Raw genomic sequence first — 20,713 nt, forward strand, 5'->3', positions numbered from 1 at the left:
GACCTAAAACACTCTCCTGCCCCCAGTGAAAGGACTCGGGTCACCCAGAGGTGAGAGGGGCCTGACTTGCAGGGACATTTTAAACTTAGCTTAAAGAAGCAGCATGGTCTATTGGAAAGAGCATGGGCCCAGGAGTCAGAGGACCTCAGTTCTAATCCTGGCTCCATCACTTGTCTGCTGGGTGACCATGGACAAGCCACTTTACTCGTTGTGGGCCAGGAATGTGTCCATTTATTGTTGTACTGTACTGTTGTTGTATTGCATTATTATTATTATAATAGCTGCCATCTCTATGAGGCATTAAGAGCCATTGCATTAGAGGGTTCCAGCTAAGCAAGGGGTGAAGCTTTCATTGGTGCCCTCTTTGCCGTTTGGGCTGGACTCCTTGTCTTGCTCATTCCAGCCCTCTGACAAGGCATGAGGCCTTCAGAGCAGGCCTGGAAGAGCTTAAGGGCTTCCAAGTGAGGCTGAAAAGATTTATTTACATAAGAACTCTCCCAAGTCTGCTTATAGCTCCCCCATTTTGCTTACTGCCCCACCTCCATTAAAGGACCTCCTTTTCCAACTGTAAGCTCGTTGTGGGCAGTGAATGTGTCTGTTATATTGTTATACTGTACTCTCCTAAGCACACAGTACAGTGCTCTGCACACACTAAATGCTCAATAAATACAATTGACTGACTGCCTGACTGACTTTTTTTAGCTTAGGATAGGGAAGAGGAGCTGGAAAAGTCTCTTTGATGTTATGCCCAGGCCAAAGGGGGTTGGAGGATCTAGGACCCTAGAACCTGAAAGGTGTCCTCTGATGGCAGCCACTACAACCAAGGGCACCCAAGCCATTCTCTTGCTATCCCCTGGGTGATTCTCTGGTCTAAATTCTTGGGCCGGAATTATATTCCTCTTGTATTTGCTCCCCTCTGCCTTCCAACTGAGCAGCAGGGATGATGGTAGGTGACAGGTAGTCTTGACAATAAAAACTGTGGCATTGGTTAAGTGCTGATTGTGTGTCAAGTATTGTATTAAGTAATAATTGTAAAAATGATGTTAAGTGCTTACTATGATGATGATAATGATGACAATGGTATTTGTTAAGTGCTTACTATGTGCCAGACACTGTTCTAAGCGCTGGGATAGTTACAAGGTTATCAGGTTGTCCCATGTGGGGCTCATAGTCTTAATCCCCATTTTACAGATGAAGTAACTGAGGCACAGAGAAGTTAATTGACTTACTCAAAGTCACACAGCTGGATTAGAACCCGCAACCTCTGACTCCCAAGCCCATGCTCTTTCCACTAAGCCACGCTGCTTCGCTGGAATAGATATGAGATAATCCAGTTGCACACAGTCTCTGCCCAACATAGGACTCACAATCTAAGAGGGAGAATAGGTATGGAAACCCCATTTTACAGAGAAAGAAACTGAGACACAGAGAAGTTAAGAGACTCTCCCAAAGTCACTCAAGAGGCAAGTGGCAGAGCCACGATTAGAACGCAGGTCATCCCAGGCCTGTGCTCCTTCCACTAAGCCAGGCTGCCCTTTTTGATGAGGGGTGGGTGGGAGTGCCCCTCCTCAACCCCAGTACTTACTTGCAGCTTCCTGCCACCGTGTCCCCAGAATTTGTACTTGTAGGAGTGCCCTATTCGCTACCATTTACTCAATCATATTATTTCTCACAGGTAAAGGGAGGTTGGGGAAAGGACTAGAGCAGGAACAGGAGAAGAGATGAGGGGTTTGGTGTAGGGACAAGAAGGAAACACTGTAAACAGAATTATCCTTTGGGGAGAAAGTGCAGGGGTGATGTGTTGGAGGTTGAGCCCCACTGAGAGGGCTCAGCTGGAAGCTTGGGATCCAGGGAGCCCGAGGGCACTCTTGTTCATCTTTCCCCAGCACTGGTGCCTTCCCAAGTGCCACAAAGAAATCAAATTCACGCACGAGGCCCCTTCAGGTGGGCCTGCCAAAGGGCCCTGGGAATGAGCGTCTCTCCCTGGCAGGAATGAAATGCTTCACTTGGCTGATGGAATATTCATTAGCGGCCATGGGGAAATGGGACTCTGACTTCCATTTAGGGGAAAGAAAAACATCTGAAACAAGAAAGAGTGGCTGGAGCTGTTTCACCTCTTTGGCTAATTTCTGTCAGTGCTGAGCAAAACCACCCAGCTTTTTGAAACGACCAAAGTGGCATGTCGCTGATCCTGCTGTCTCATCAGCAGTTGCTGTCCGTTGACTGGAACCTTTATTTGCCTGGAGAGATTTCGGCCACCCGTTTCCAAGTCCCATTTCAGGGGAAGGGCCCAAGGGGAATTGTTAGGTAGTAGTTGCTCATGGTATTTATTAAGCACTTCCTATGTGCCAAGCTCTGTGCTAAATGCTGGGATGAGTATAGGATAGTCAGTTCAGACCCAAACATTGTGGCATATGGGATTCCCACCCTAGGTGGAGTAGAAAATAGAAAACCTCCAGGCCATGGACTTCGTTAACAAATGAGAAGCAGCGTGGCCTAGTGGAAAGAGCCCAGGCCTGGGAGTCAGAGGACCTGGGTTCTAATCCCGGCTCTACCAATTACTTGTTGTGTGAACTTAGGCAAGTCAGTGCCTCAGTTCACTCATCTGCAAAATGGGGATTCAATACCTTTTCTCTCTCCTAGACTGTGAGCCCCATGTCGGTCAGGGACTGGGTCCAATGTGATAACCTCATATCTACACCAGTGCATAGAACAGTTCTTGGCATATAGTAAGCACTTAAATGCAATTTAAAAAAAGTCACAGCCTTCCCAAATGTCTGGTGGCCCCTTGCTCCCAAGGGGTCTTAGCCCCACAGTGTCCATTGATCAGGAAGGAGGAGGCTGCACCAGGCATCAGGTGGCCCCCAGCAAACCCAGAGCTTGAAGGGAAGATGAGCAATGGTGGGAGGAATTCTCTGTCCCCAAACAATGGCAGGAAGGAGGACAGTGGGAGCTCTAGGCTGTAAGCTCCCATTGAGTCAGGGAACATGTCTACTGACTCTGTTGTATTATACTCTCCCAAGTGCTCTGCCACTTCAGAGGAGCATTAAGACTCTTCCCAGCCATAGGAGCCAACCTCATGGGGCCGGTGGTCATGGGGGGAGGTGGAAGGTGGGGAATGGCTGCCATACCTGTATGAGCTGGACTCCCAGCCTGGCTTATCCCCAGTCTCTGACAGGATTTAAGCGTTTCCCACCAAGGATGAAATGATCCAAAATTGTGGTTCACTGGCCTGGGAGGTCTCCAAAGCCCATCTCCTCCCAGTCCCCAATCCCTGCACCCCCTGGAAAATTCTTGCCTCCTATTCACCCCCCAGTGCCTAAGTGAAAGAGAGATATACCTTCATACACCTTCTGGGGCCCCATGTTTCAGAGCTAGGAGGAGCTGAACTTCTCCAGTCATCATCAATTCCCAGGGATTCTGGCAGGATGCTGCAGTCAGTCAGTCATATTTATTGAGCACTTACTGTGTGCAGAACACTGTACTAAGCGCTTGGGAGAGTACAATATAATAGTGAAAAGGCATATTCCCTGCCCACAGTGAGCTTACAGTCTAGAGGGGGAGACAGATATTAATATAAATAAATACATTACAGATATGAATATAAGGATTTGCTAGTGTTCTTGCACCTTCCTTTCTTATTCTTATTGTCATCATTTTCCACTTTCTTTCTGTGGGTCTCTCTGTTTAACTTATGCTTTATCCACTGCTTCTTATAGCACCTCCCACAAAAATGATTTTTTTCAAAATAGTGCTCAAGTACTTACTATGTGCCAGGCGCTATACTAAGCACTGAGGTAGATACAAGCTCATCAGGTTGGACACAGTCCCGATCTCACGTAGGGCTCACATTCTTAATCCCCATTTTACAGATGAGATAACTGAAGAGCAGAGAAGTGAAATGAGTTGCCCCAAATCTTACAGCAGACAAGTGGAAGAATCAAGATTAGAACCCAGGTCTTCTGACTCCCAGGCCCGTGCTTTTAACACTAGGCCATACTGCTTCTAACATCTGACATCAACTGATTGGTGGTCTTCCTTGGACTTATTGCACTCCAGTATAACTTTGCATTTGAACTTTGCTGTAAAAATGTGGCTTAACCTTCCTTTCTCAATCCATTTTGTGACATGTGGCTACCCACCCTGAGTGTCTCTGCCCTAGCTTTCTTCCTGCTCCCAGGACTTAAACAGTTTTCAAAGGTATCATCTCATCTGTGTATGATTTTCAGGCTCAAAAGCCCCAACTGGAATAGGCAGAAATACCCAAAGGGGACTCACAACCTTCTCCCAAACATCAAAACAGAAACTTCTGAGCAAGGCTACTACTGGACCAGAACCTCTGCCCATCCAACCCAGGTCTCAGCCTCCAAAATGGCAAAAGGTTGCTTAGAGGAACCATTTGATGCCTCGTCTTCCTAAACATCCAGCCTCCTGGTTAGGGATGGGCCAGCCAACAACCAAATTTACTCACATCTAAACTTTCCTCTGGTAGCCCATTAGGGCTCAATCTTTCACATATGAATACAAATCCCTTTTGAACATCTGATATTTTCTTGTACATCTTAGTTGGTGTACCATCATTTTGTCACTGTAATTCATACCTTTTACTAATTTTGAGAACTTTTCTGATGCAGGTAAACAAAATCTGTGCTTAGCATGCACCCTTGAAATTGGCTTTGAATGTAACAGCAACCCTTCCTGAAAGAGTAAGCAAATGTACAGTATATTTTCCCTATGTGTGAAATGCCAAGTCTCCAAAAGTCTTTTTGTTTCTTGGAGGGGTCATATAGTGAATGATTTGCTGTTCTGTGAAAAGCAAATTGTGCCAGACAGATTTAATTTCCTTTGATGTTAGACCAAAAGCAATAGGTGTAAACTTCAGCAAGGTGGCGGATTGTGTCCCCTGTGGCATACTCACTGGCATGTGTGATGGGAAATAATAATTATGGTATTTATGAAGTGCTTACTGTGTGTCAGACCCTATTCTAAGCTCCTGGATGGATACAAGTTAATCAGGTTGGACGGAGTCCCTGTCCCACATGCGGCTCACAGTCTAAGTAGGAAAAAGCGAAATAGCATGGCCAAGTGGACAGAGCATGGCCTGGGAATATATAGGACCTTGGTTCTAATCCTGGCTCTGCCACTTGTGTGATCATGGGCAAGTCACTTCTCTGGGCCTCAGTTACCTCATCTGTAAAATGGAGTTTAAGACTGTAAGCCTCATGTGGGACAGGTACTTTGTCCAACCCGACTTGCTTGTATCCACCCCAGTGCTTAGTACAGTGCCTGGCACATAGTAAGTGCTAAAAAATACCACAATTATTATTATTGTCGTCATTATTATTTAGGATGAAGAACAGGTATTGAATCCCCATTTTACAGTTGAGAAAAATAAGGCACCGAGAAGTTAAAAGACATGTCCAAGCTCACACAGCCAGCAAGTGGCAGAGTCAGAATTAGAACCCAGGTCCTCTGACTTCTGGGCCCTTGCCTTTTCCGCTAGGTTGGCACTGAACTGTCGTGAGCTCACTGTAGGGTTTTATCCTAGATCTCACCCAAAGAGCAGTCATCTACAACTTGGCCACAAGTTGAGGCCATCTCATCAAAAAGTGTACCCCAGGGATCGGGTCTGGAACTCACTGACCTCAACATCTTTATTGACAACCTTTTTTTATGGTATTCATTAAGTGCTTACTATGTGGTGGTGTAGATACAAATGGATCATGTTGGACATAGTGCAGGCACCTAGGGGTCCTACTTTTAATCCCCATTTTACAGATGAGGTAACTGAGGCACAGAGAAGGGAAGTGACTTGCCCTTGAAGGAATCAAAACCTGTTCTTAAGACTTGCAGGAGAAATAAAGTTGAGAAAGGCTGTCAACTCTTTGGAAGACAAGAAGATTTGGAATCCAGGGAAATTGAGATAAAGGTTCTACAACCCAGGGATAAATTCAAAAGGGAAATGTGATACTTTTAGGGAAAAATCACAAACAGTTCAAATCAGCCTGGTGGCTAGTGACGCTCAGATACAGGCAGACAAAGATCTACCTGGAAGTCAGTCAGCCACAGCTAAAAATGAATCAGCAGTGTAAAGCAGTGTTGTTTAAAAAACAACAATATGGGGTTGGGATGTATATAGGGGAACATAACATGTAAGCATAGGAGAGCAATATTTCCGTCTACTTGGTACTGGTTAAACTCTTTCGACGGTATTATGTCAAAATCTGGTTACTACCCCAAAGAAGTTAGAGAAACTTGAGCTAATATATGGAATGAAGACACAAAGAATGGGGAAGGAATGTAGATCCTTTGCAGAGAGGATAAAGGAATTGAAATGATCTAGCCTAGAGAAGGCTAAAATAACTGGCTGATTAAATAACTGACTAAAATAACTGCCTTCGAGTGTTTGAAGGGGCTCTGAGGGGATGAGGCTGATCAGTTGTTCTCCATAATCACCAAGGATGGAATGAGGCAATGGGTTTTAAATCAAAGCAAGATTCTGAAAGGACAGTAGAACTTCCTGACTAAATCCAGGTAATGAAACATTGGAGTTGCTATCGAGGGAAGGTAGACAGTCTCCACTCCAGAGAATTTTAAGAAAAATGGAGACAACCCTCCCAGCTGCAGGGTGGTGAAGCCCAGGGCCCTTTTGGAGAAGGTGAGAATTAAGGCTGGAAGTTTCTGGCTTCTCTTTGCCTGACTGACACTCTACTGTTCCCTCCACCCTCCCCTAAGGAGTGATGCACATGCACAATTGACCAGGATATGGTGGCCATCACCTCCGTGTCTCCGGCAGCCATACTGTCTACCTGGATTTCAGATCACTGACAGAGACAGGAGGTGAAGTCCGGAGCCACTGGCCCAATTTGGCTTTTGGTTGGGCTGGCCATGCTGCATGACTTAGTCCTGCACCTGCCTGGAAGCAGGAGGCCAGACCAGCTGACACTCTAGGTGTCTTCCAGCCCTGTGATTCTCTGACTAAGAATGTGTTGCAGACACAAAGGGAAGCAGCGTGGCCTAGTGGAAAGAGCATGGGCCCGAGAGTCAGACGACCTGAGTTTTAATCCTGACTCTGCCACTGTTCTGGTGTGTGACCTTGGACAAGTCACTGTACTTCTCTGTGCTCATCTGTAAAATGGAGATTTAGCCTGTGACCACCATGTGGGATAAGGACTGTATCCAACCTATCTCATAACTACCCCATTGCATAGTACAGTACCTGGCACAAAGTAAGTGCTTAACAAATACTATTAAAAAAAATTATAGTGCTGCCCCCCCCAATCTTCATATTACCTGCTGTCATCCTTTCTTTTTGGAATTTTCATACTTCCAAAAGACCCACAATCATCATATCATCACCATCAACAGCAGCATATTTAAGCAAAGACTTGCTCCAGGCATTTCACTCTGTTTTTCCCATAAATTTGGCAATAATATTAATTATTGGTTTCTAATATTTATTATTGGTTTCCATGCTATGGATTCAGAATATATATATATAGGGAACCATACACATGATTCTATTCTCTGATTAAGGCAAGAGTCAGTCTTCCAGGCTGGTTGGAACGCAAAGCAGTGCCAAACCAAGAGTGCCGCCTGCACCCTCATCTTAGTCAGGGTGGCTTGGCAGGGCTGATTCCCTGTACTGGTGATGGGGAGGAGGAGAAACTATTTTCAAGATCAGGCTTCATGCACTGGGAAAATACGGTCACTTCATCCTGGTGGAATGGCTTTCAGATCCCCAGGCTGTGGTCTGCTTCCCATCTGCCAAACCCTCTCTCAGCCTGGAATTTAGTGAGCCAGCATTGGGGAGTGGGTTCCAGACAGCCACAGGTGGTAGATCAGGCCATGCTGCTAATGTCTGTCCAACTTAAAAACTCACCATTATTTGCACAATTAGAAAACTCTTTGGAGGTCCTTTATTTCAAACAGCTGAGTGAGGAAAAAAGAAAAATCCTTCAGCTATCTCAAATTGACTCTCCAGAGGGTACAGAGATTTTCCAGTGTGGGTCTGTATTCTCCCCACAACCCACCTTGCAGATTATACAATCAGTAGTATTTATTGAGCATTTACTGTGGGCAGAGCACTGTACTAAGTAAATGCTTGGGGGAGTACAATACTGCAGAATAAGTAGGGCATGTTCCCTGCCCATAATGAGCTTACAGTCTAGAATGGGACACAGATATTAATATGAATCAATCACCTTCCCCCCTCCTACCTCACCTCACTACTCTCCTGCTATACCCCAGCCTGCACACTTCACTCCTCTCAAGCCAGCCTACTTACTGTACCTCGATCTACCTCAATCTCAACTATTTTGCTGCTGGCCTCTTGCTCATGTTCTGCCTCTGGCCTGAGATGTCCTCCCTCTTCCTATCCTACAGACAATTACTCTCCCAATCTTCAAAGCCTTAGTGAAGGCATATCTCCTCCAAGAGGTTTTCCTTGAATAAGCCCTCATTTCCTCTTTTCCAACTCCCTTCTGCATTGCACTGATTTGTTCTTTATTCACCCCTCCCACATCTCCACAGCACTTAGGTACATATCCATGTTTTACTTATTTATATTAATGTCTGTCTCATAGACGTTAAACTTGTTGTGGGAAGGGAATGTGTCTGTTTTATTGTTATACTGTACCTCCCAAGTGCTTAGTACAGTGCTCTGCACCTTGTAAGTGCTCAATAAGTATGATTGATCGATGCATAAATAATTTATAATGTATAATAATTTGAGTATATGTACATAAGTGCTGTTGGGTTGGGCTTGGGGAGAATGTCAGAAGTCCAAAGGTCACAGATCCAAGTGCAGAGATGATATAGAAGGGGGAGCAAGCTGGGGAAAAGAGGGCTTGATTGGGGAAAGCCTCTTGAGGAAGATATGTCTTTAGTAATGCTTTAAAGGTGGAAAGAGTGGTGGACTGGCATATATGGATGGGGAGGGTTTAGTTCAGTGCTTTGCACATAGTAAGCTCTCAATAAATGTGATTGAATGAATGAATGAGGGAGTTCCAGGTTACAGATGTGGGAAGGATGTCACACAGGGTAGGATGTGGGAAAGTAGTCAGGAGAGAGGAAGACGACACCAGGGCACAGTGAGTAAGCTGGCACTACAGGAGTGGAGTATGTGGGCAGGGCTGTAGTAGGAGATCAGTGAAGTGAGGTAAGATGGGGTGAGATGATTGAGTGCTTTAAAGCCAATGGTAAGGAATTTCTGTTTGATTTGGAGGTGGATGGGCAGCCATTGAAAGTTCTTGAGGAGGGTGGAGACATGGACTAAACATTTTTGTTAATAAATGATCCATGCAGTAGAATGAATTGTGGACTCGGGTGGGGAGAGACAGGAGGACAAGGAGGCAGATGCAGTAGTCAAGGTGAGATAGGAGAAGTGCTTGGAACAGCATGGCAGCAGTTTGGATGGAGAGAAAAGGGCAGATTTTAGCAAGGAGTTCTCTATTCTAGGTATCCCCTAATCCAAAACCACAAGCCAGGAAAGATGAGCCTGATTAGACCTTTTCCCCCAAGCACCCAATTTCTCCCTCCTAAGAGCCATTCGTGTTGGTGTCCATGTGGAAACAAATGGCCAGACCTGGGGAAGGACTTAAATGCAGTCCCAGGGGGCCAGCAGCAATCAGTCAATTGCATTTATTTATTCATTCATTCAATCAATCGTATTTATTGAGCACATACTATGTGCAGAGCACTGTACTAAGCACTTGGAATGTACAATTCGGCAACAGATAGAGGCAGTCCCTGCCCCAAAATGGGCTCACAGTCTAAAAGGGGGAGACAACAAAACAAAACAAGTAGTCAGGTATCAATACCACCATAATAGATTAAATAGCATCAGAGATATATACACATTAATAAAATAGAGTAATAAATAATATATACAAATATACACAAGGGCTGTGGGGAGGGGAAGGGAGTAGAGCAGAGGGTGGGAGGAGGGGAAATGGGGAGGGGAGGAGGGGCAGATGGAAAGGGAGGGCTCGGTCTGGGAAGGCCTCTTGGAGGAGGTGAGCTGTTATTGAGTGCTTACTGTGTGCAGAGCACTGTACCACCCCTTCCTATCCTCCCCTTCCCCTCTCTCGCTCAGCTCTTTCCCGCTCTCTCCTCTGTCTCCTCCCCCCCCCGCCCTAGAACCCCACTTTACCAGCGCTATCCCTCTTCCCCCTCCCCCTACTCTTACCCCCACCAAACCCCCTCCTCCCCCCCTCCCCCCTTCTCTCTTCCCCACCCACGCCCCATCCCAGTCCTCCTGTTCCACCGCTACCCCTCATCCCCCTCTCCCCGTCCAGGGCCCCGCCACCTCCTTCCCATCCAAACCCTCCCCTCCCCCCACCCTCCCCCCCCCCCCCGCACCCACAGCTACTTTCAAGTGTGGCCTCTGGAACCCCCACTCTATTACAGGTAAGCTACCTTTCGTCCATGACCTTTTCCTCTCCCGCTCTCTCCTCCTCCTCGCCCTTTCGGAAACGTGGCTCTCTCCTGAAGACACGGTCTCCGCCGCCGCTCTCTCCAGCGGAGGCCTCTCCTTCTCCCACTCCCCCAGACTCACCAGTAAGGGAGGAGGAGTCGGCTTCCTCCTCTCACCCCGTTGCCGCTTCCGCACTATCCCTCCTGCCCCCTCCCTCTCCTTCCCCTCCTTCGAAGCCCATATCATTCGCCTCTACCACCCCCTCCAGATACTTGTCGCTGTCATCTACCGCCCTCCCGGTCCCACCTCCGACTTCTTCAACCACCTTGACCCCTTTCTCACCTTCCTTCTCTCCTTCTCTCTGCCCACTCTGATCCTCGGAGACTTCAACATCCATATGGATGTACCCGACGACTCCTCTGCCGCCCGCCTGCTATCCCTCCTCGACTCTGCCGACCTCCTCCTCCACCATACCGCGCCCACTCACCGACTCGGTCACACCCTCGATCTCGTCATCTCCTACCGCTGCACTATCTCCTCCCTCACCGACTCTGAAATCCCTCTCTCTGACCATAACCTTCTCACCTGCCTCATCTCTCACACTCCCTCCCCCTGCAAATCTTCGCTACTGCCCCACAGAGACCTCCGCTCTCTCGATCCCATCTGTCTTTCCAATAGCATCTCTCCTCACCTTGCCGCCCTGTCCTCTCTTCCCACTCTCGACGATCAGGTCTCCGCTCTCAACTCCACCCTCTCTACTCATCTCGACTCTCTCGCCCCCCTTTCCCTCCGCCGCTCTCGCTCCACTAACCCACAGCCCTGGATCACCTCCTCTGTCTGCCTCCTACGCTCCTATGCTCGAGCTGCTGAGCGCTGCTGGCGAAAGTCCAAGCACCAAGCCAACCTCACACACTTCAAATTTATCCTTTCCTGCCTTAACTCTGCCCTCTCCTCCGCCAGGCAAAACTTCTTCTCCTCCCTCATCGACACCCATGCCCGTCACCCCTGCCGATTGTTCCGGACCTTTAACTCTCTCCTTAGGCCCCCTTTTCCTCCCCCTCCCCCATCTCTCCCCCCCCAATGATCTGGCCACCTATTTCCTCAGGAAAATCAACACAATCAGGTCTGAGCTCTCCAAAGTCACCCCTCCGCCTCTCCCCTCCCCCCCACCAACTCTCTCCCCTACTTTCCCATCCTTCCCTGCAGTATCCTCAGAGGAGATCTCCTCCCACCTCGCAAGTGCCAACCCCTCCACCTGCGCCTCGGACCCCATTCCCTCTCACCTTGTTAAAACCATCGTCCCTGCCCTCCTCCCTTCCTTAACTTCTATTTTTAACCACTCAATCTCCAATGGCTCCTTCCCTGCTGCCTTCAAACATGCCCACGTCTCCCCCATCCTAAAAAAACCCGCTCTTGACCCCACTTCCCCCTCCAGTTATCGCCCGATCTCCCTACTACCCGTCCTTTCCAAAATCCTAGAACGAGTTGTCTACAATCGATGCTTAGAATTCCTTAACTCCCATTCTCTCCTAGACCCCCTCCAATCTGGCTTCCGTCCCCTCCACTCTACCGAGACTGCTCTCTCTAAGGTCACCCATGACCTCCTTCTTGCCAAATCCAATGGCTCCTACTCCATTCTGATCCTCCTTGACCTCTCTGCTGCCTTTGACACTGTCGACCATCCCCTCCTCCTCCATACCTTATCTCACCTTGGCTTCACGGACTCTGTCCTCTCCTGGTTCTCCTCTTACCTCTCTGGCCGGTCATTCTCAGTCTCCTTCGCTGGCGCCTCCTCCCCCTCCCATCCTTTAACTGTTGGAGTTCCTCAAGGGTCAGTTCTTGGCCCTCTTCTGTTCTCCATTTACACTCACTCCCTCGGTGAACTCATTCGCTCTCACGGCTTTGACTACCATCTCTACGCAGATGACACGCAGATCTACATCTCCGCCCCGTCCTCTCCCCCTCCCTTCAGGCTCGCATCTCCTCCTGCCTCTGAGACGTCTCCACCTGGATGGCGGCCCGCCACCTAAAACTCAACATGAGCAAGACTGAGCTCCTCATCTTCCCTCCCAAACCCAGTCCTCTCCCAGACTTCTCTATCACCGTGGATGGCACGACCATCCTTCCCGTCTCTCAGGCCCACAATCTCGGTGTCATCCTTGACTCATCTCTCTCGTTCACCCCACACATCCTATGCGTTACCAAGACCTGCAGGTTTCACCTTAACAATATCGCCAAGATCCGCCCTTTCCTCTCCACCCAAACGGCTACCTTACTGCTAAGGGCTCTCGTTATATCCCGGCTAGACTACTGTGTCAGCCTTCTCTCTGACCTCCCTTCCTCCTCTCTCGCCCCGCTCCAGTCTATTCTTCACTCCGCGGCCCGGCTCATCTTCCTGCAGAAACGATCTGGGCATGTCACTCCCCTTCTTAAACAACTCCAGTGGTTGCCTATCAACCTCCGCTCCAAACAAAAACTCCTCACTCTAGGCTTCAAGGCTCTACATCACCTTGCCCCTTCCTACATCTGCTCCCTTCTCTCTTTCTACCGCCCACCCCGCATGCTCCGCTCCTCTGCCGCCCACCTCCTCACCGTCCCTCGGTCTTGCCTATCCCGCCGTCAACCCCTGGGCCACGTCCTCCCGCGGTCCTGGAACGCCCTCCCTCCTCACCTCCTCCAAACTGATTCTCTTCCCCTCTTCAAAACCCTACTTAAAACTCACCTCCTCCAAGAGCCCTTCCCAGACTGAGCTCCTCTTCTCCCTCTACTCCCTCTACCACCCCCCCTTCACCTCTCCGCAGCTAAACCCTCTTTTCCCCCTTTCCCTCTGCTCCTCCCCCTCTCCCTTCCCATCCCCTCAGCACTGCACTCGTCCGCTCAACTGTATATATTTCCATTACCCTATTTATTTTGTTGATGAAATGTACATCGCCTTGATTCTATTTAGTTGCCATTGTTTTTACGAGATGTTCTTCCCCTTGACTCTATTTATTGCCATTGTTCTCGTCTGTCCGTCTCCCCCGATTAGACTGTAAGCCCGTCAAACGGCAGGGACTGTCTCTATCTGTTGCCGACTTGTTCATTCCAAGCGCTTAGTACAGTGCTCTGCACATAGTAAGCGCTCAATAAATACTATTGAATACTAAGCGCTTGGGAGAGTACAGTACAACAATAAACAGACATGTTCCCTGACCAGGGGCTGTGCTAGAGCCTGTGTCCAGCTGAGTCCTCAGTTGCACTCAGTTTGAGTTCATCCACAAAACCAGGGCCAGGCACATAGCAGCCTCACACATACTCCTCCAAAAAACAGCGCTCCCTACCCCCGCACCACTAGTGGGTGAGAACAAACTCTTCTCAGATGTGCACTGTTTAAAACTATTTGTCTCCGGAGAAAGAACAGGGCACATATGGAATTCAATCTTTCTTTTAGGAGGCTGCAGGTTCCCAACAACAGAAGGATTGGAAGGCATTTTACAGTTAACTCAAGTCACCTAGTGAGTTGCCATTCCTCGCTCTTATCAAATGTTGGAGCCCACCTGTCCAGTCATCAGCACGTTCAGATCCACCTTTCAGCTCCCCCTCAACCGCGCTCCCCCATCCCCCGTCTCCCTTCTCCACATCTGAAACATCATTATTTGGAGCAAAGTTCAAAATACTTTCCACAAAGGAAATGGATTCATTGCTCATTCTTATCGCCTCATGTGGGATGGAGACTGAGTCTAACCTGATTAACTTGCTAAGCTAGTCCAGTGCTTAGAACAGTATTTAACACATAGAAAGTGCTAAACAATTACTATTATTATTATTCTCAAGCACTTAAAATACACTTGATCCATCTCTGGAGATGGGATATGAAAAAGGGGAAAGGAGAAGGGAGAGGGCTTTGGGGAGAGAGGTATATTAGGATAGAAATGGGTAGGGCTGGGAAGAGAAGGAAAGAGACAACTGATTTATCAATTGATTCTCTATGGAAAAATTGTTGAGCACATATTTTGTGAAATTTATAAAACTCGGTAGGGAAGTTACCGAACTACCACCTTTTCCAACCAAAACAGCTAAACTGAATTATGGTTTTGCTATATTTTTCTAAAATAGACTACAGTTCCTTTTGTCTCCAGGCACATTACTTATTTAAGTACAATTTACTGTGCCATTGACTACAATGCTGCTGTATTTTATGAGAACATCAGAGAAGCAGGTTGGTCTACTGAATAGAGCACTGGCCTGGGAGTCAAGAACCTGGGTTCTAATTCTGACTCCACCACTTGTCTGCTGTGTGTCCTTGGTCAAGTCACTTAACTTCTCTGTGCTCCATTTCCCTTATCAATATAATGGAGATTAAATATCTGTTCTCTCCCTCCCTTCCTGAGCCAAAGAAACAAAAGCAGAAAGAATATCAAGGACTGACAAAAATGACTTCAAATATAAACTAGGTAAAAGCAAAAGAACATAGATTCCAGAGTAATTAAATTAACAAATAAAGAGTTAGGCGGATAGCCATCCATACCACTTAAAATGGTTTATGTACACAGAGAACCAGAGAACTCTTTATCCTTATCTATTAAATGGGGCCTGTAGATGTGTAAATTTCACATTTGCCTAGAATCTTCTCAAGGTAAAAGAAAGTGAAACATCAGGGAAAACAGATGGAAAGGTTTTAGCCAGTGATGGAATTTCTAACTACCAGGAGTCCCTACTGAGCAGAGCAGAGAAATAAATCTTGCTTCAAGTTGATTGAAATGTGAGTTGAGCGCATTGAATTGAGCCTTGAGAACTCATTGCACTCTATTTTCTTCTTCCTTTCTCCAAGGATCATTAGTAGGGCAGGATCCACTTTAGGGAATGTGAGTAGTGACATACAGGGGTGGGTTCAGAGGGCAGAGTAATTTGGTATTTTACTCCAGTTCTAATGGATGAATGTAAAGGATTCTCATCTGGTTGGCAGATGGAACCAAGCTATTAAGGGAGGGGTGATCAACTCCTAGGCAGATATGATGTCATTTCTAAGTGACCAGGGTCATTATGAAAAATGATCAGAAACTAGCTCAAGTACTATAAGGTATAGAAAATTTCACAGGTTCACAATGGGAGTTGACAGGTTGATGCTGGCAGTAGTAGTAATAGTATTTATTGAGCTCCTATTCTGTGCAAAGCACCATTCTGAACACAGGGAAAAGGTACCCAGGTGAGAATTAATAATAACGCTGGTATTTGTTAAGCGCTTACTATGTGCAGAGCACTGTTCTAAGTGCTGGGGGAGATAGAGGGTAATCACGTTGTCCCACGTGGGGCTGACAGTCTTCATCCCCATTTGACAGATGAGGGAACTGAGGCACAGAGAAGTGAAGTGACTTGCCCACAGTCACATAGCTGCCAAATGGCAGAGCCAGGATTCGAACCTACGACTTTTGACTCCCAAGACCGGGCTCTTTCCACTGAGCTATGCTGCTTCAATTAGATATGGTCCCTAGCCTTAGAAGGACTAAATATGGCAGTAAAAGATATAAGGGACATTCAGTTGAATATTAATAGTAGTGTGGCCTAATGGAAAGAGCACAGGCCTGGGACCTGGGTTGTAATCCTGGCTCCGCCATTTGTCTGTTTTGGGACCTTGGACAAGTTACTTACATTCTCTCTGCCTCAGTTATCATGGCCTAGTGGATAAAGCATGGGGCTGGAAGTCAGAAGGACATGGGTTCTAATCCCTGCTCTGCCTCATGTCTGCTGTGTGACCTTAGGCAAATCACTTCACTTCTCTGTGCCTCAGTTCCCTCATCTGTAAAATGGGAATTAAGACTGTGAGCCCTTAGTGGGACAGAGACGGTGTCCAATCCAATTATCTTGTATCTACCCCAGCGCTTAGAAGAGTGCCTGGCATATAGTAAATGCTTAACAAGAACCATAATTATTATTATTATTATCTCAGCTGTAAAATGGGGATTAAGACAATGGGTCATAGATTTTGTCCAACCTGATTATTTTGAATCTATCCTAGAATTTAGTACAGTTCCTGGCACAGAGTAAGCATTTACCAAATACTATCAAGTAAACACACACACACACACACACACACACACACACACACACGCGCCTATGATTCAGTGGTAATTTTTTAGCACTTACTATATTCAGACCTCTATACTTAGTACTGTGTCTGGCAGACTGTAAACCCGTCAAAGGCCAGGGACTGTCTCTGTCTGTTACCGATTTGTACATTCCAAGCGCTTAGTATAGTGCTCTGCACATAGTAAGCGCTCAATAAATACTATTGAATGAACAAATGAATGAACACTGTAAGCATTTAATAAATACCATAGTAATAATAATTATTATTACTACGTGCTTGGGAGAGTACAATACAACAGAATTAAAGGACATCTTCCCTGCCTATAATAAGCTTACATGAAAGAAGGAGCGGGTGTAGCAACCATGAGAGCCTCCTTGCCCTGTACTCAGCTCAATTCCAACCCAAGCTAGAGTATCTTCCTCAGTTCAATTCACCACAACACATGAATAATGTATAACAATAGCCTCTGTTAGGTACATATAATGGACAAAGCACTGTATTAGGCAGTGAGAAGAAATACATGGTCCATGATCCATATGGGATTCATAGTCTAGAGAGAGCAGAGACATTAGAAAAGAATAACAAAGACATTTTCAAGAACACTGTCTTCTTCATAGAAAAAGTTTTATTGATGTCTTGCTGAAAAATTTCCACTCCTTCTTTCCTCCCTCAAATTGGCCACTCTAGGCCCGGTCTAATAGAGCCTTAAGGTGTTTCTTCAAGATCCGTCACAAACTGATGTTGACAGGATTAAATCAATTTAGGTTTCCCTGTGATCATGTTTAGTCTTCTACCCAGAGGATCAACATTCTCCATCCTGAAGCCATGCAGTCATTCTTGGTCTTGCAAGCATTTTTGGTGGCCCTTCCCTTTCTCCCTGCTCCTGCTTCTGTTCCTCGTGTCTCCCCCCTCTTCCTCCTTCTGTTGCAGGGTTAAACATTTGCATCATTAAGAAAAGATGGAACTTTAAAGAAAAGACAAGAGAAATATTGCAAAGCAGCAACCTTCAAAGGAGCAATAATAGCAATTTACCTTGGTAACAGCCTGGTACAACCTGATACTGGTACAGTCCTATTATCCCTGATCTGGGTTATGGTAATGGAGAAAAGTCTCATGGAAACCACTGTAGACAAACAGCCACTATGTTGCCTGCTGCAGGCAGGAAGACCTACCTAGTTTGTCCACAAGGTTCTTTTTCTGTTTTGTTTCAGTGGTATTTGTTAAGTGCTTACTATGTGTCAGGCACTATACTAAGTGTTGGGGTATATATAAGCTAATGTTGTTGGACACAGTCCATATCCCACATGAGGGTCACAGGCTTAATCCACATTTTACAGATAAAGTAACCAAGGTCACACAGACAAGTGGCAGAATTGGGAATAGAACCCAGGTCCTTCTGACTCTCAGGCCCATGCCATTTCCACTAAGCCATTCAAGATTCCTTCTTTCTTTGCATGATCATGTTAGAGATGGCCCAGCTGGAAAGCTGACTATTCCTCCTGCTTGTTGACATATTGGAATCCCAGGAGGTCATGGTGCAGAGCAGAAGTTGAGCTTCATGATTCATTAAACTGCATCTTCCCCATCTACCCAGAAACAGCATTGCCTAGTGGAAATAACATGGGTCTGGGAGTCAGAAGATTTGGGTTCTAATCCTGCCTCCACCACTTGTCTGCTTTGTGACTTTGGGCAAGTCACTTAACTTTTCTGTGCCTTAGTTACCTCATCTGTAAAATGAGAATTAAAGCTGTGAGCACCATATGGAACATGGACTGTGTCCAATTTGATTATCTTGTATCTATCCCTGAACTTACTGAAGCACCTGTCAAATAGTAAACACTTAATAAAATACCATTAAAAAAATCCCAAGCAAACCCAAACATCCTTTTTAATGAAACCCTGATGCTACCATAGCTACAAATGGGTAGCTCATTCTAATCGTGGGCAGGAAGGTATTCATTGCCAGAATCTGGCTTGTAAAATGAGAGGTAATAATAGTAAATGTGGATTTGTTAAGCATGTTCTTTCTGCCATCACTGTTTTAACTGCTGGGGTAGATACAAGATTGTCAGGTCCCACATGGGGCTCAGACTCTAAGTAGAAGAAAGAACAGATTTTGAATCCCTATTTTGCAGATGAGGGAAGTGAGGCAGAGAGAAGTAAAGTGACTTGCTCGAGGTCTCACATCATACCAAGTGGTTGAGCTAGGATTAGAACCCAGGTCCCCTAATTACCAGGCCAGTGTTCTATATTTCTGGAGAAGGTATGAGGCCCAGGATTTCCCATCACAAGCTTTATGAGTAGCCAAGCTTGCTTCATTGAGTCTAATCATTAGATACAAGAGGGGTGGTTGAATGTCACTGCCCCAAGATCCCTACCTGGAGAACCTTTTCTCCTGCATTGTGTCCCAAAGATCAATCAATCATTCAATCATATTTAATCATCTGCCTAGAGATAGTAGTTGAAGCCATGGGAGTGAATATGTTCTCTAAGGGAGTGGGTGTAGATGAAGAATGGAAGTGGACCCAGAATTGAGCCTTGAGGGACTCCCAGAGTTAGAGGATGAGAGGCAGAGGAGGAGTCTGGGAAAGAGACTGAGAATGAGGGGCCAGAGAGGTAGAAGAATCAGGAAAGGACAGTGTAAGGTGAAGCCAAGATTAGATGATGTTTCTAGGAGAAGGGGTGGTCCTCAGTGTCCAAGGCAGTTGAAATGTCAAGGAGCATTAGGATGGAATAGAGGCCATTGGATTTGGCAACAAGAAGATCATTGATAACCTTTGAAAGGGTGGTTTCAGAGGAGCGAAGGGGGTAGAAGCCAGATTGGAGGGGGTCAAAGAGAGAATTGGAGGAGGAGAAGTGAAGACAGTGGGTGCAGACAACTTGCTCAGGGAGTTTGGAGAAGTATGGTAGGAGGGAGCCTTGGGGTCAGAGGAGGGGTTTTTTTTTAGTATAGGCGAGTCAGCCCCCATTGACTTAAAAATGGCCTTGAGGCTTGTCCCCAAATCACTTACCCTCTTCTCTGTTTCCAATCCTTCCTTGAGATTAAATGTGTTCCAGCTGAAACCACAGATAAATACCTGGTATTAAATTGGGTTAACTTTTCCTCAGGGAACAGGTCCTTAGGAGTGAGTTTCTATCTGTTCTAAAAACTTCTGGTGTTCCCTCCCCCAACACCAAAGATGCACACTTTTCTGTGCGGGGACTGTCTTGGGTGTCAGCCCAACCACATATACTGGAATTCTCTGGTTACTGATGACTGCCTTTCTCTCTCCCCAAATTTCAAAATGCCTAGGTAGAGCTGAGACTCAGCAAAAGATATCTCAGTGACCATCAGTTTGGTTCAGTTCAAACGTAGGTCCCTTTTTCCTATCCTTCATGTTCTACTCTCACTCTTTTCAGGTGAACCTGGTACTGAGCGAAGGAAGGTCCCTAGGTCTCATGATAAGAGGAGGAGCTGAATATGCACTGGGGATTTACATCACCGGCGTGGACCAGGGTTCTGAAGCAGAAAGTGGAGGCTTGAAGGTGAGAGAAGATGTGAAGCCACTAGAAAACCTGGTGGGGGGAGGGGAGTGTCTGTTGGACGGGCAAGTCCCACACCCCTCATTAACGAGGGAACCAGGCCTCTGTGATGGTCCTGCTGTCAAAATCCTCCTCATGTTTGGCAGTCTTTCTCAGGAGAGCTTTAAGGTCGCTACAGTAGGATTTTCATTCTGGATCCATAAAGGTCTTTAGAGAAGGTTCTTTGATCTCTGTGGAGAAGCAACATGGCCTAGAGGATAGAACAAGAACCTGGGAGTCAGAAGGACCTGCGTTCTAATCTCAGCTCCACCACCTGTCTGCTGGGACACCTTGGGAAAGTCACTTCACTTCTCTGGGCCTCAGTTAACTCACATGTAAAATGGGGATTAAGACTGGGAGCCCCTTGTGGGGCAGGGACTGTATCTAACCTGATTATCTTGTATCTAGCTCAGCACTTAGAAAAGTGCTGGTACATAGTAAGCACTTAACAAATACCATAAAAAAAGGAAGCAGCATGCTAAGGGAGGAGGTGAATCTTCATCATGGTATTTCTTGAGCACTTATGTGCAGAGCACTGTACCAAGCACTTGAAAAAGTATAATACAACAGAGTTGGCAGCCACATTCCAGAAGGGGAATTTAGAATCTGCTCTCATCAGCAAACCATGCTCCTGTGACCACTCCTGGTTGCTGAGACCTCATGGTCTT

At 46.5% G+C, this 20,713-nt stretch overlaps 1 protein-coding gene across 4 annotated transcripts in view; it reads left to right on the forward strand.

Annotated features, from left to right (window-relative positions):
* Window positions 1-20,713, forward strand: part of WHRN (whirlin) — a 129,047-nt gene that overhangs the window by 36,177 nt on the left and 72,157 nt on the right. For 3 of the 4 annotated variants that reach the window (XM_029063939.2, XM_029063940.2, XM_029063941.2), the window contains exon 3: window positions 19,884-20,009. The exons of the other annotated variant lie outside the window; for it this stretch is intronic. In XM_029063939.2, the coding sequence (XP_028919772.1) occupies window positions 19,884-20,009 (126 nt within the window). The remainder of the gene's footprint in view (window positions 1-19,883; window positions 20,010-20,713) is intronic. 4 annotated transcript variants of the gene reach the window in all.

The sequence above is a fragment of the Ornithorhynchus anatinus genome, chromosome 4 (genome assembly GCF_004115215.2).
Source record: "Ornithorhynchus anatinus isolate Pmale09 chromosome 4, mOrnAna1.pri.v4, whole genome shotgun sequence".
Taxonomy (NCBI): domain Eukaryota; kingdom Metazoa; phylum Chordata; class Mammalia; order Monotremata; family Ornithorhynchidae; genus Ornithorhynchus; species Ornithorhynchus anatinus.